The sequence below is a fragment of the Pseudopipra pipra genome, chromosome 3 (assembly GCF_036250125.1).
Source record: "Pseudopipra pipra isolate bDixPip1 chromosome 3, bDixPip1.hap1, whole genome shotgun sequence".
Classification (NCBI taxonomy): Eukaryota; Metazoa; Chordata; class Aves; order Passeriformes; family Pipridae; genus Pseudopipra; species Pseudopipra pipra.
Window position 1 is genome coordinate 115,894,954 of NC_087551.1, and position 14,204 is coordinate 115,909,157.

The following is a 14,204-nucleotide window of genomic DNA, read 5'->3' on the forward strand; positions in this document are numbered from 1 at the left end:
GGAAATACTGGAGAGGGACAAGAGGAGGCCCCGGAGATGCTGCCAGGGCTGGAGCCCCTATGCTCTGGAGCCAGGCTGGGAGAGCTGGGAATGGCCGGGCTGGAGAAGGGAGGGATCCCGGGAGAGCTTGGAGAACATTCCAGAGCCTGAAGGGGCTCCAGGAGAGCTGGAGAGAGACTGGGGATCAGGGCCTGGAATGCCAGGCCCCAGGGAATGGATCCCACTGCCAGAGGGCAGGGAGACATGGGAGATTGGGAAGGGATTCCTGACTGGGAGGGTGGGGAGGGGCTGGAATAGAATTCTCAGAGAAGCTGTGGCTGCCCCTGGATCCCTGGGAGTGGCCAAGGCCGGGTTGGATTCCCTGGGATAGCGGGAGGTGTCCCTGCCCATGGAATGGGATGGGATTTAAAATCCCTCCCAACCCAAACCATTCCGGGATTCTGGGATACTCAGGCTTCAAGTATCCATAAGGGGCAGCTTTCCCTTGGAAAAGCTTCCGTGCCGGATGACTCCAGAGTCACCCACGAGCATTTCCAGGTGGGACAGGGAAGGAATTCCTCTGGGACAGCCCGGACAGACCTGGTCACTCGGGATTAATTGGGGATGGGGCCGATTTGTGGATAAATAAAACACGGGAGGATGGGAAGGGATTCCTGGCTGGGAGGGTGGGGAGGGGCTGGGCTGGAATTCCCAGAGAAGCTGTGGCTGCCCCTGGATCCCTGGGAGTGTCCAAGGCCGGGTTGGATCCCCTGGGATGGTGGGAGGTGTCCCTGCCCGTGGCAGGGGGTGGGATGAGATGGGATTTAAGGTCCCTCCCCACAAATCCCACGCAATCCCACGCCGTGTGATTCCAGGGCCGTACCTTGTTTCCGATGCTCATCCTTGGCCGGGCGCGCCTTGCCGAGCTTCATGGCTGAAAAAACTCCTTTCCCAGCCCTGGATGAAGAGAGCAAATAAAAAAACCAAAAAGAAAACCACCATAAATGAGTGTATTTTAGCATTTTCCAGGCCTCGGGAGCGGGAGCAGGAGGAGCCTCTCCCGGCTCAGCAGCCAGGGAGGAAAGATCAGGAGAAGGAAGGAGCAGGAGCCCGGAGCACAGGGAAACACACGGCCCTGGAGCCCTGCAGCTCGTTTTGAGAATGCCTCAGTTTGGGATAAAACACGAGGCTGGAGCACGGCCTGAGCAGCCAAGGAACCCTCCCCGTGCCCCGTGTCCGACTCTTCCCGGGAGCTGCTCCCGGAGCTGCTCATTCCCCAGGGAAGCGCCTGAAAACCCAACTCCTGAAGATTAAATCACCCTGACGCTTCCCAGACCAGCCTGCCGTGGGAAAATCAGGAAGCTTTAGGGCTGGAGCAGCAGGAAATTTGTACAGATCCCGAAGTTTTCCAGCAGCCAATCCCGGGAAGGTGGTTTATCCCCTCCCAGGGTGGTGAGTGCCGGTACGAGGTCATGGAATTCCAGGAAGGGAACTTAAAGATCATTTAATTCCCACTCCCTGCCATGGGCAGGGACACCTTCCACAATCCCAGGTGGCTCCAACCCGGCCTTGGACACTCCCAGGGATCCAGGAGCAGCCACAGCTTCTCTGGGAATTCTGGCCCAGCCCCTCCCCACCCTCACAGGGAAGAATTCCTTCCCCATCTCCCATCTCTCCCTGGATTCGGGTGGGAGCCGTACCAGGATGGTGGGAAGGAGGAGAGAGGAATTCCCAGCTGCTTTTCCCTTGGAAAGCCCTGCCCTTATCCCAGTGATGATGGAAAATCCCTCCCATTCCCTCAGAAAGCTGCAGGGTCGCTCTCAGGAGGCTCCTTTGAGCAGGAGGGAGCTCATCCCATCCCATCCCATCCCATTCCATGGGCAGGGACACCTCCCGCTATCCCAGGGAATCCAACCCGGCCTTGGACACTCCCAGGGATCCAGGGGCAGCCACAGCTTCTCTGGGAATTCCAGCCCAGCCCCTCCCCACCCTCCCAGCCAGGAATCCCTTCCCAATCTCCCCCCCAAATCTCCCCTTTCCCACTGGGATCCATTCCCTGGGTCCTGCCCCTCTCTTCCAGCCGGGATCTCACCTCCCCAGGGCCGGGAGATCCCGGGCTCAGCTCCAGCCCCGGGAGCAGCAGGATCGGGATGCGCTTCCCACGATCCCGGTGCCGGCACCGACCCCTCCCGGTGCCGCCCGGCTGGGACCGCGGGAGGGGCTTCGACCCTTTTCGGGAGCCAAAGCAGCTCCAGCCTCGTCCTAAAGAACCCCTGGAATTCTGAGCGAGCCGGAGCACGCGGGAAGAAAGTGAAGGAGAGCGGGACAACCCAGAATTCCCGGCGGGAAGGGGCAGGAGGAGGGAGGGAGGAAGGCGCAGGAACCACTTAGAGCCGGGACTAAAGCCAAGCTCAGACCCCCCCGGGCCGCCTCTGGCAGCCGGGATAAAATTTTGGGATGCTCCCAAGGGGCGGTTGGTGGACGGAGAGGAGGAGGAAGGATGAGGGCGGTGTTTCCATGGCTGAGATCCCGCCTGGAAACGCCGCTGAGCCGTCCGCAAACTCATTTACTTAATGAGTTTGTTTAATGAGCGCCCCCCCCCCCCCCCGATCCCGGCTCGGGCTGTGGAAGCGCTCCCAGAGCTGGAGATCCCTTCCAGCCTGGAATATCCAGCAGGCTCGGAGCCAACGCACCTCCAGGGCTGGTTACGTTTTCCCTTCTTTTCCATTAAATTCTTAAAAATGGAGAAGAAATTAAAAAATCAAGCCCGGCAGCCCCCGGAGGTGAAGTTTGCCCGCGGGTGGTCGGGGATAAAACCTGTCCCGGGAATTCCTGAGGCTCCCGGGGAAGGAAAAGCAAAGCGAGGAGCGGCTGGGGATGGAATTTGCAGGAGCCAAATCCTCACAGGGACACCGAGGGGAAGGGTCGGGAATGACGGGGTTGGGAGCGGGAGGAGGGAAGGGGGGAAAGGAAAGAAGGAAGGGGAGGAAAAGGAGGGAAAAGGAAAAAGGGGGAATGAAGAAAATGGTGGAAAATGGGGGGGGAAGGAAAAGAAAAAAGAAAAGAGAAAATGGGGAAAAGAGGAAAAAAGAAGAGAGGAAAAAAGGGGAAAAGAGGAAATGGGGAAAAGAGGAACAAAGGAAAAAGAAAAGAGGAAATGGCAAAAAGAGGAAAAAAAGGAAAAAAGAAGAGAGGAAAAAGGGGAAAAGAGGAAATGGGGAAAAGAGGAAAAAAGGGGGGAAAAGAGAGGAAATGGGGAAAAGAGGAAAAAAGGAAATGGGAAAAAATAGGGAAAAAGAAAACAAGGGAAAAAGAAAATGGGGGAAAAAAAGAAAAAAAAAGAAGAGAAGAAAAAGGAAAAGAGGAAAAAAAGGAAAAATGAAAACGGGAAAAGAAAACAGGGAAAAAGGGGAAAAAGAAGAGAGGGAAAAAGTAAGAAGGAAAAAAGAAAACAGCGGAAAAGAGGAAAAAAGAAAATAGGAAAAAAGAGAATAGGAATAAAAAGGGGAAAAAAGGAAAAACAAAAGAGTAAAAGGAGGGAAAAAAAAGAAAAAATGAAAACGGGAAAAAGAAAAAGGATAATAAAAAAAGAACGAGGAGAAAAGAAGAAAAGAAAAAAGGAAAGAAGAGAGGGGGAAAAAATAAAGAAAATCCACCGAAAAAATACAGGAGGAAAAAAAAACAAAGAGGAAAAATCAAGAAAAGGAAAAAAATAAATAATTAAAAAAAAAAAAAAAACAGGGGAAAAAACGGGGGAAAAAACAGGAGAAAAAAAATACAGGAGGAAAAAACCAAAAAGGAAAAATCAAGAAAAGAAAAAAAAATAATGAAAAAAAAAACCAAACAAACAGGAAAAAAAGTCAGGGAAAAAAAAAAAAACAGGGGAAAAAACGGGGGGGGGGGGAGGAGAAACAAAACTAAAAAGCAAAAACACACACACAAAAAAAGGTGAAAAACCAGAAATAAACGGGGCGGGGCGGGGGGAGGGGAGAGAAAAAAAGAAAAACAGGGGAAAAAAAAGGTAGAGGAGAACTAAATCCCAAAGGAATGGATTCGGCAGGTGCGGAGCAGAGGGAAGAGGCAGAAGGGAAGGAAGGAGCCGTCCCGGAGCTCTGGAGCAGAATCCCAGCGGCTCATCCCGCTCCCAGCCCCTTCCCGATCCCAACCCCCCGGCCCCTTTTCCATATCCCGACCCTCTTCCCATTCCCATTCCCGGCCATACCTGCTCCCCTTCCCATCCCAACCCCATTCCAATTCCCATTCCCATTCCCGGCCGTACCTGCCCCCGCTCCCATCCCGACCCCATTCCCATTCCCATTCCCTTTCCCATTCCCATTCCCGGCCGTACCTGCCCCCGTCGCTCCGGGCCTCGCTGTTCCCGGGAAAAGGGGCTGGAAGGGCTCGGGGAGGAGCGCGGCGGGTTCAGGGGGCAGATCCCATCCCGGGGGGTCCCACCCGAGGGATCCCACCCGAGGGATCCCACCCGAGGGATCCCACCCGCGGGATCCCACCCTCCGCCGCTCCCGCCGGGAATCGGGCGCCGCCGGAGAGCCGACACCGGCCCCGCATGAATATTCCATGAGGAGCCGCGAACCTGAGCTGCCCCCAGAGCCCTCCTGCGCCCGCTCCTGCCTTCCTTCCCTCCTCCCGCATTCCCAAAGATTCCCCCTCCCCCGAGCCCCGGGAGCAGCCGCTGCTCCTTCCCGAGCCCCGCGAGCCGCCGCTCCGGCCCTTCCCGAGGGACGGGAACCGGCCGGGATGGGCGCAGGGAGAGCTCTTCCCGTTTTTCCCGGCTCTGCCCTGTCCCTGAGGACATTTGTCTCCCTTCCCAAGGGACGGGAACCGGCCGGGATGGGGCAGGGAGAGCTCTTCCCGGTTTTCCTGGCTCTGCCCTGTCCCTTTGGGCTCTCTGGGGACATTCCTCTCTCTTCCCGAGGGACGGGAACCAGCCGGGATGGGCGCAGGGAGAGCTCTTCCCGTTTTTCCCGGCTCTTCCCTGTCCTTATTGACTGTTTGAGGACATTCGTCTCCTTTCCCGAGGGATGGGAACCAGCTGGGACGGGCTCAGGGAGAGCTCTTCCCGTTTTTCCCGGCTCTGCCCTCTCCTTACTGACCGGTTTAAGGACGTTTGAATCCTCCCCCCTCCTCATCTCCTCCCCTCACATCATTAATTAGGAGGCCCCATCCCATCCCATCCCATCCCCACCCATCCCCACCCATCCCATCCCCACCCAATTCCCATCCCATCCCATCCCACTTCGGCCACCCGGGCTCCAGGGAAAAAGAAAAAAAGGAAAAGAAAGGTGAAGAAGAAGAAAAAAAAAGAAAAACCATCAAAAACATACAGGGGGGGAAAAAACCAAACAGGAAAAATCAGGAAGATAAAGAAATAATAATAAATAAAATAATAATAGTAATAATAATAATAATAATAATAAAAATACAGGGAAACTTGGGGGTGGAGGGACATGGGGATCCTGGAGGGACACCGGGATCCTGGAGGGACACTCAAGATCCTGGAGGGACACTGGGATCCTGGAGGGACACCACAGGGATCCTGGAGGGACACTCAAGATCCTGGAGGGACACCACAGGGATCCTGGAGGGACACTGGGATCCTGGAGGGACACTGGGATCCCGGAGGGACACCGGGATTCCGGAAGGACACTCAAGATCCTGGAGGGACATCGGGATCTTGGAGGGACACGGGGATCCTGGAGGGACACCACAGGGATCCCAGAAGGACACCGGGATCCCAGAAGGACACCGGGATCCCGGAGGGACACAGAGATCCTGGAGGGACACTCAAGATCCTGGAGGGACACCAGAGGGATCCTGGAAGGACACTCAAGATTCTGGAGGGACACTCAAGATCCTGGAGGGACATGGGGATCCTGGAGGGACACCAGAGGGATCCTGGAAGGACACACGGGATCCTGGAGGGACACTGGGATCCCGGAGGGACACCGGGATTCCGGAAGGACACTCAAGATCCTGGAGGGACATCGGGATCTTGGAGGGACACCACAGGGATCCCAGAAGGACACCGGGATCCCAGAAGGACACCGGGATCCCGGAGGGACACAGAGATCCTGGAGGGACGCAGAGATCCTGGAGGGACACTCAAGATCCTGGAGGGACACCGGGATCCTGGAAGGACGGGCAGGGAACCGGGAGCCGCCTCTCCCCTCTCCCGCTCCTAAAGATCCGGTTACAGGTTCATTATTCACGGCCAAAAAGGACATTTTAGTCACTGGTTCCTACCGGGCACTTGGGAACGGGGTGTTTGTGGTTCAATTCCTCGCAGGAATTGTGCCCCTCAGGCGGGAGCCGCCTCCCGCCCACGACTCTCCCAGTTCTCCCAGTTCTCCCAGTTTCCCAGTTGTCCCAGTTTCCCAGTTCTCCCGCCCGTGCCGGGCTGGGATCCCGGCGCCAGCCCCGGGGGCTCGTCCTGTCACACCAGCCCGGGGAAAACCCCGACCCCAGACCCCTCGTGCTGCTTCCCAGGGGAAGGGAACCAGGGCTCAGGGAGAGCTCTTCCCGTTTTTCCCGGCTCTGCCCTCTCCTTACGGACCGGTTTAAGGACGTTTGTCTCCTCCCTCCACTCACAACATTAATTAGGAGGCCCCATCCCATCCCATCCCACCCCACTTCGGCCACCCGGGCTCCAGGGAAAAAGAAAAAAGGAAACGAAAGGGGATTAAAAAAAAAAGAAAAGAAAAGAAAAAAGAAAAAGAAAAACCAACAAAAAAATACAGGGGGGAAAAAACCAAACAGGAAAAATCAGGGAAATAAAAAAAATAAATAATAATAAATAAAATAATAATAGTAATAATAATAATAATAAAATAATACAGGGAAATTTGGGGGTGGAGGGACATCGGGATCCTGGAGGGACACGGGAATCCTGGAGGGACACGGGGATCCTGGAAGGACACTCAGTATCCTGGAGGGACACCACAGGGATCCTGGAGGGACACCGAGATCCTGGAAGGACACTGGGATCCTGGAGGGACACCAGAGGGATCCTGGAGGGACACCACAGGGATTCTGGAGGGACACCACAGGGATCCTAGAGGGACACTGGGATCCTGGAGGGACACCGGGATCCTGGAGGGACACTCGGGATCCAGGAGGGACATGGGAATTCTGGAGGGACACTCGGGATCCAGGAGGGACATGGGACTTCTGGAGGGACACCACAGGGATTCTGGAGGGACACCGGGATGCTGGAGGGACACCGGGATGCTGGAGGGACACCGGGATGCTGGAGGGACATCAGGATCCTGGAGGGACATCGGGATCCTGGAGGGACACCGGGATTCTGGAGGGACACCACAGGGATCCTGGAGGGACACTCGGGATCCTGGAGGGACACCTTTTCCCCGGCTCTGCCCTGTCCCTGTCGGCCGTTTGGGGACATTTGTCCCCCCTCCACCCTCGTCTCCTCCCTTTCCACCATCAGTCCGGAGGTTCCATCTCATCCCAATCCCGGGATTTGCCCTTAAACCCCAGAGCGGGAGCCAGGAGAGACCTCCTGGGGTGGGAATGCCCTGGGGGGGATCTGGGATCATTCCTTGGAACTGAGCTTAAACTTCAGCCTAAATTTGTGGGAATGTCCCAGGGGGGGGCTCCGGGATCATTCCCTGGAGCTGAGCTTAAACTCCAGCCTAAATTTGTGGGAATGCCCTGGGGGGGATCCAGGATCATTCCCTGGAGCTGAGCTTAAACTTCAGCCTAAATTTGTGGGAATGCCCGGGGGGGGGCTCCGGGATCATTCCCTGGAGCTGAGCTTAAACTCCAGCCTAAATTTGTGGGAATGCCCTAGGGGGGGATCCAGGATCATTCCCTGGAGCTGAGCTTAAACTCCAGCCTAAATTTGTGGGAATGCCCCCGGAATGCCCCCGGGTGGCTCTGGGATCATTCCCTGGAGCTGAGCTTAAACTCCAGCCTAAATTTGTGGGAATGCCCTGGGGGGGCTCCGGGATCATTCCCTGGAGCTGAGCTTAAACTCCAGCCTAAATTTGTGGGAATGCCCCCGGGTGGCTCTGGGATCATTCCCTGGAGCTGAGCTTAAACTCCAGCCTAAATTCTGCTAAACCACACGCTGCTGTTGGGAGAAACCCCCGCTCAGGTATCCAGGGAAAACAGCTGGGATGGAAGTGGGGCAGGGCCTGAACAAACCTGGCTGCAGGGATGGTGGGACAGGAGCTGTAACATCGTGGGATTAGGGAATATCCTGGAATGGAAGGACCCACAAGGACCCAAATTCCAGCTCCTGGCCCTGCACAGACACCCCAAGGATCCCAGTATCCCAACCCTCCCGGAGCTCTGGCAGCCCCAAGGCTGTGCCCATTCCCTGGGAGGGCTGGTCAGTGCCAGCCACCCTCGGGGGGAAGGACCTTTCCCTAATTCCCAAAGGAAAAGCTGCTCTCCAGTCCCACCAGCTCCTGACCATTCCCAGGCTGGGAAACTCTCCCTCCAGCCACCTCCCATCCGATCCCAACAGGATCCAGGCTCCCCTCAGGACCTCTCAGTTCCCTCCGGGAGCTTCCAGGGGCTGCTCCAAGCCTCCAGGGATGATTCCCAAACCAGGAGAGATGATTCCCAAACCGGGAGGAATGATTCCCAAACCAGGAGAGATGATTCCCAAACCAGGAGAGATGATTCCCAAACCAAAGGGAATGATTCCCAAACCAGGAGGAGTGATTTCCAAACCAGGAGAGATGATCCCCAAATCAGGAGGAACGATTCCCAAACCAGGAGAGATGATTCCCAAACCAGGAGAGATTATTCCCAAACCAAAAGGAATAATTCCCAAAACAAAGAGGAACAATTCCCAAACCAGGAGAGATGATTTTCAAACCAGGAGGAACAATTCCCAAACCAGGAGGAATGATTCCCAAACTAAGAGAGATGATTCCCAAACCAGAAGGGCTGATCCCTAAACCAGGAGAGATGATCCCCAAACCAGGAGGAGTGATTCCCAAACCAGGAGGAATGATTCCCAAACCAAAGGGAATTATTCCCAAACCAGGAGGAGTGATTTCCAAACCAGGAGAGATGGTTCCCAAACCAGGAGGAATGATTCTCAAACCAGGAGAGATGATTCCCAAACCAGGAGAGATGATTCCCAAACCAGCAGGAATGATCCCCAAACTAGGAGAGATGATCCCCAAACCAGGAGAGATGATTCCCAAACCAGGAGGAACAATTCCCAAACCAAGAGGAATGATTCCCAAACCAGGAGGAATGATTCTCAAACCAGGAGAGATGATTCCCAAACCAGGAGAGATGATTCCCAAACCAGCAGGAATGATCCCCAAACTAGGAGAGATGATCCCCAAACCAGGAGAGATGATTCCCAAACCAGGAGGAACAATTCCCAAACCAAGAGGAATGATTCCCAAACCAGGAGGAATGATTCCCAAACCAAGAGGAATGATTCCCAAACCAGGAGGAATGGTTCCCAAACAAGGGGGAATGATTCCCAAACTAAGAGAGATGATTCCCAGACCAGGAGGAATGATCCCCAAACCAGGAGGAATGGTTCCCAAAGCAGGAGGAATAATTCCCAAACCAAGAGGAATGATTCCCAAACCAGGAGGAACAATCCCCAAACCAGGAGAGATGATCCCCAAACCCGCAGAAACGATCCCAGTGATGTCTTTAACACCCAGTTGCTGCCGGATAAACATTCCCTGCAGGCTCCAAACCCATCCCAGAGACCCAAATCCCTCCGGGGCCGCAGGCTCAGCTTTAGGAGGAAGGGGGAGCACTCCCAGGGATCGGCTGGGAAAGGTGGGAAGGAGGAGGAGGAGGAGGAGGAGGAGGAGGGAGAGCAAAACCTACTTGTGCTCCTTGGTCTTCTCTTTGCCTTTGCTGGAGCAGGGAGGGGACAAAAGGGAAGAAGGTTCCGTCACTTGGACACTCCTGGAATGGGTTGGGTGGGAAGGGGCCTCAAATCCCATCCCATTCCAGGGGCAGGGACACCTCCAGATATCCCAGAGAATTCAACCTGGCCTGGGGAACTCCCAGGGATCCAGGGGCAGCCACAGCTGCTCTGGGAATTCCAGCCCAGCCCCTCCCCACCCTCGCAGGGAAGGATTCCTTCCCAAATTCCCCAAATTTCCTCTCTGGCGGTTTGAAATTCGGGTGGAAAACATCCCTCCCCACCCTGGCTGGAGCACTGGAGCTGCAGGGGATGGGCATTCCCGGGATGTGGGAATGGGGCCGGGAAAGCAGGACACGTGGGAGCGGGGACAGGACACGTGGGAGCGGGGACAGGACATGTGGGAGCGGGGACAGGACACGTGGGAGCGGGAACAGGACACGTGGGAGCGGGGACGGGACACGCCCGGATTTGGGAATTCCCTGGGATGGGGGACAAGGCTTCTCCTTCCTGGTGGAGGGGAATGGGCTCCCTTATCCCCCCCCCCTTCACTCCAGAGGCTGGAGGAGCCGGATGGATCCGAGATTCCTCATCCCTGCCCAGGCTGACACTGACTCCTCCTGCCCTGATCCCACTCGGGAAACACGGATCCCTCATTCCCCGTTTCCCTCTCCACGCCCCTGATCCACCTTCTGCCTTTCCAGACCAGTTTTCCTTCTCTCCCACACTTCTCCCTGGGTCCTGCCTCCCTGTTTTCCTGCCCTGGCTCCTCCTGCTCCTCAAGCAGCAGCAAAATGGGGAGGAAAAGCACTGACCCAGCTCTGGGAAGTCACCGGGAGCTGGGATTTAATTCCAGCCTTTCCTGCCCCGGGCTGGGGAGGCTCCAAGGCAGGAAATTCCCACTCCTCGTGCCCTGGGCTGCTGCGGGAAAGGAGTGATGCTGGTTCCCAAACCAGGAGGAATGATTCCCAAACCAGGAGAGATGATCCCCAAACCAGGAGGAATGATTCCCAAACCAGGAGGAATGATTCCCAAACCAGGAGAGATGATCCCCAAACCAGGAGAGATGATCCCCAAACCAGGAGGAATGATTCCCAAACCAGGAGAAATGGTTCCCAAACCAGCAGGAATGGTCTCCAAACCAGGAAAGATGATTTCCAAACCAAGAGGAACCAACTCCCCGGGGGGAGACCCTTCCCTCCCAAATCCAGGCTGGGATACTCCCCCATCCCAACTTTCCTGGCTGGGCAGAGTGCCTGGGATGTGCCCCCCGAGCCAGGCCGGGGGGATCCATCCCAGTGCTGATCCCACACCCTTTCCCTCTTCCCTGCACTGGAATGTGCCGGGGCTGCAGGGACACGGAGCGTTCCCGGCGTGTCCCTCCTCCTGCTCCAGGGGTTTCCCTCCTCCTGCACTCCCGGGAACTGGGATCAGCAGTGGGATTTCCCCCCTGGAGGGATCCGGGATCCTCCTCCCAGGGCCTGGGGGAGCAGCACCCCCCACATTCCCTGTTTTCCCTCCTCTCCTTCATTCCCTCAGTGCCAGAGGTGCCCTGAGAGCTTGGAATGGCCGTGGGGATCCCATCCCATCCCTGGTTCCACTAAAGAATTCCCACTTTATGTTTGGAGCCCTTTCCCTCCTGTCCCTGCCCTGTTCCGGGGTGTGGAGCGGGAGAGGCCCCGGGAAGGGGGACGGGGGATCTCGGGGTACCTGAACGGCAGCACCAGGTGCTTCTTCTCCTTCCCTTTGGCCTTTGCTCTGGAATCACAAACGGGAATTCACTGGGATGTGACCCATGGACAGAGCACCCCCCCCTTCCAATCCCATCACACGCTCCAAGCAATCCAACAAATCCAACCCAACAAATCCAATCCAACAAATCTGATCCAACAAATCCAGTCCAACCAAACCCAATCCAACAAATCCAACCCAACAAATCCGATCCAACCAAATCCAACCCAACAAATCCAGTCCAACAAATCCAATCCAACAAACCCAATCCAACAAATCCAATCCAACAAATCCGATCCAACAAACCCAATCCAACAAATCCAGTCCAACAAATCCAATCCAACAAATCCAATCCAACCAAATCCAACCCAACAAATCCAATCCAACAAATCCAATCCAACCAATCCAATCCAACAAATCCAATCCAACAAACCCGATCCAACAAATCCAGTCCAACCAAATCCAACCCAACAAATCCGATCCAACAAATCCGATCCAACAAATCCAGTCCAACAAATCCAGTCCAACAAATCCAGTCCAACCAAATCCAACTCAACAAATCCAATCCAACAAATCCAATCCAACAAACCCAATCCAACAAATCCAGTCCAACAAATCCAATCAACCAACAAATCCAATAAATCCAGTCCAACAAATCCAGTCCAACAAATCCAATCCAACAAATCCAATCCAACCAAATCCAATCCAACAAATCCAGTCCAACCAATCCAATCCAACCAAATCCAGTCCAACAAACCCAATCCAACAAATCCAATCCAACCAATTCAATCCAACCAAATCCAATCCAGCAAATCCAATCCAACCAATCCAACCCAACAAATCCAGTCCAACCAAATCCAGTCCAACCAAATCCAATCCAAATCCAATCCAACAAATCCAACCAACAAATTCAATCCAAACAAATTCAATCCAACAAATCCAATCCAACCAAATCCAACCCAACAAATCCAATCCAACAAATCCAATCCAACCAAATCCAACCAACCAACCAATCCAATAAATCCAGTCCAACCAATCCAACCCAACAAATCCGATCCAACAAATCCAATCCAACAAATCCAATCCAACAAATCCAACCCAACAAATCCAACCCAACCAAATCCAACCAACAAAACCAATCCAACCAAATCCAATCCAACAAATCCAATCCAACAAATCCAATCCAACAAATCCAGTCCAACCAATCCAGTCTAACAAATCCAGTCCAACAAATCTCATCCAACAAATCCAGTCCAACAAATCCAATCCAACAAATCCAGTCCAACAAATCCAATCCAACAAATCTCATCCAACAAATCCAATCCAACAAATCTCATCCAACAAATCCAATCCAACAAATCTCATCCAACAAATCCAATCCAACAAATCTCATCCAACAAATCCAATCCAACAAATCTCATCCAACAAATCCAATCCAACAAATCCAACCCAACAAACCCGATCCAACCAAATCCAATCCAACCAAATCCAATGCAACAAATCCAACCAACCAAAGCAAATCCAACAAATCCAATCCAAAAAAATTCAGTCCAACAGATCCAACCCAACAAATCCAACCCAATCCAACAAATCCAATCCAACAAATCCAGTCCAACCAAATCCAGTCCAACAAATCTGACCCAACAAATCCAGTCCAACCAAATCCAGTCCAACCAAATCCAATCCAAATCCAATCCAACAAATCCAACCAACAAATTCAATCCAAACAAATTCAATCCAAACAAATCCAATCCAACAAATCCAATCCAACCAAATCCAATCCAACAAATCCAATCCAACAAATCCAATCCAACAAATTCAATCCAACAAATCCAACCCACCAAATCCAATCCAACAAACCCAATCCAACAAATCCAATCCAACAAATCCAATCCAACAAATCCAACCCAACAAACCCCACAAGGCAGAGGGAGAGCTCGGCTCAACGGGGCTTCCCAAGGATCCCACTGGAATCCAGGGAATTGGGGATGGAGATTGGACAAGGCTGGGGGTGCTGGAAGGAGGAGGGGGGAGAGAGAGGGAATGGAAAGGAGGGAACGGACAGGGAAGAGCGTGGGTGGATAAATCCATGGGAATGGGAGGGGTGGGGATGGGTGGGGAGAGGATCACAACGGGATGGATGGGTGGAATGGAGGGATGGAGGGAGGGATGGGTGGATGGAGGGATGGATGGATGGAGGGAGGGATGGAGGGAGGGATGAATGGATGCATGGATGGAAGGAGGGATGAATGGATGCATGGATGGAGGAAGGGATGGAAGGATGGGTGGATGGAGGGATGGAGGGATGGAGGGAGGGAGGGAGGGAGGGATGGAGGGATGGAGGGAGGGATGGGTGGAGGGATGGATGGATGGATGGAGGGAGGGAGGGAGGGAGGGATGGAGGGATGGATGCAGGGATGGAGGGAGGGAGGGATGGAGGGATGGAGGGAGGGAGGGATGGAGGGATGGAGGGAGGGATGGATGGATGCATGGATGGATGGATGGATGGATGGATGGATGGAGGGATGGAGGGAGGGATGGATGGAAGGATGGAGGGATGGATGGATGGAGGGAGGGAGGGAGGGATGGAGGGATGGAGGGA

General features: G+C 54.2%; 1 protein-coding gene across 1 annotated transcript in view; it reads right to left on the reverse strand.

The window, feature by feature from the left end:
• Positions 1 to 14,204, reverse strand: part of OTOF (otoferlin) — a 134,719-nt gene that overhangs the window by 80,797 nt on the left and 39,718 nt on the right. The window contains exons 10-12 of the mRNA XM_064651246.1: positions 11,582 to 11,627; positions 9,832 to 9,861; positions 863 to 936 (exon numbers count right to left, since the gene is read on the reverse strand). Coding sequence (XP_064507316.1) covers positions 863 to 936; positions 9,832 to 9,861; positions 11,582 to 11,627 — 150 coding nt within the window. The remainder of the gene's footprint in view (positions 1 to 862; positions 937 to 9,831; positions 9,862 to 11,581; positions 11,628 to 14,204) is intronic.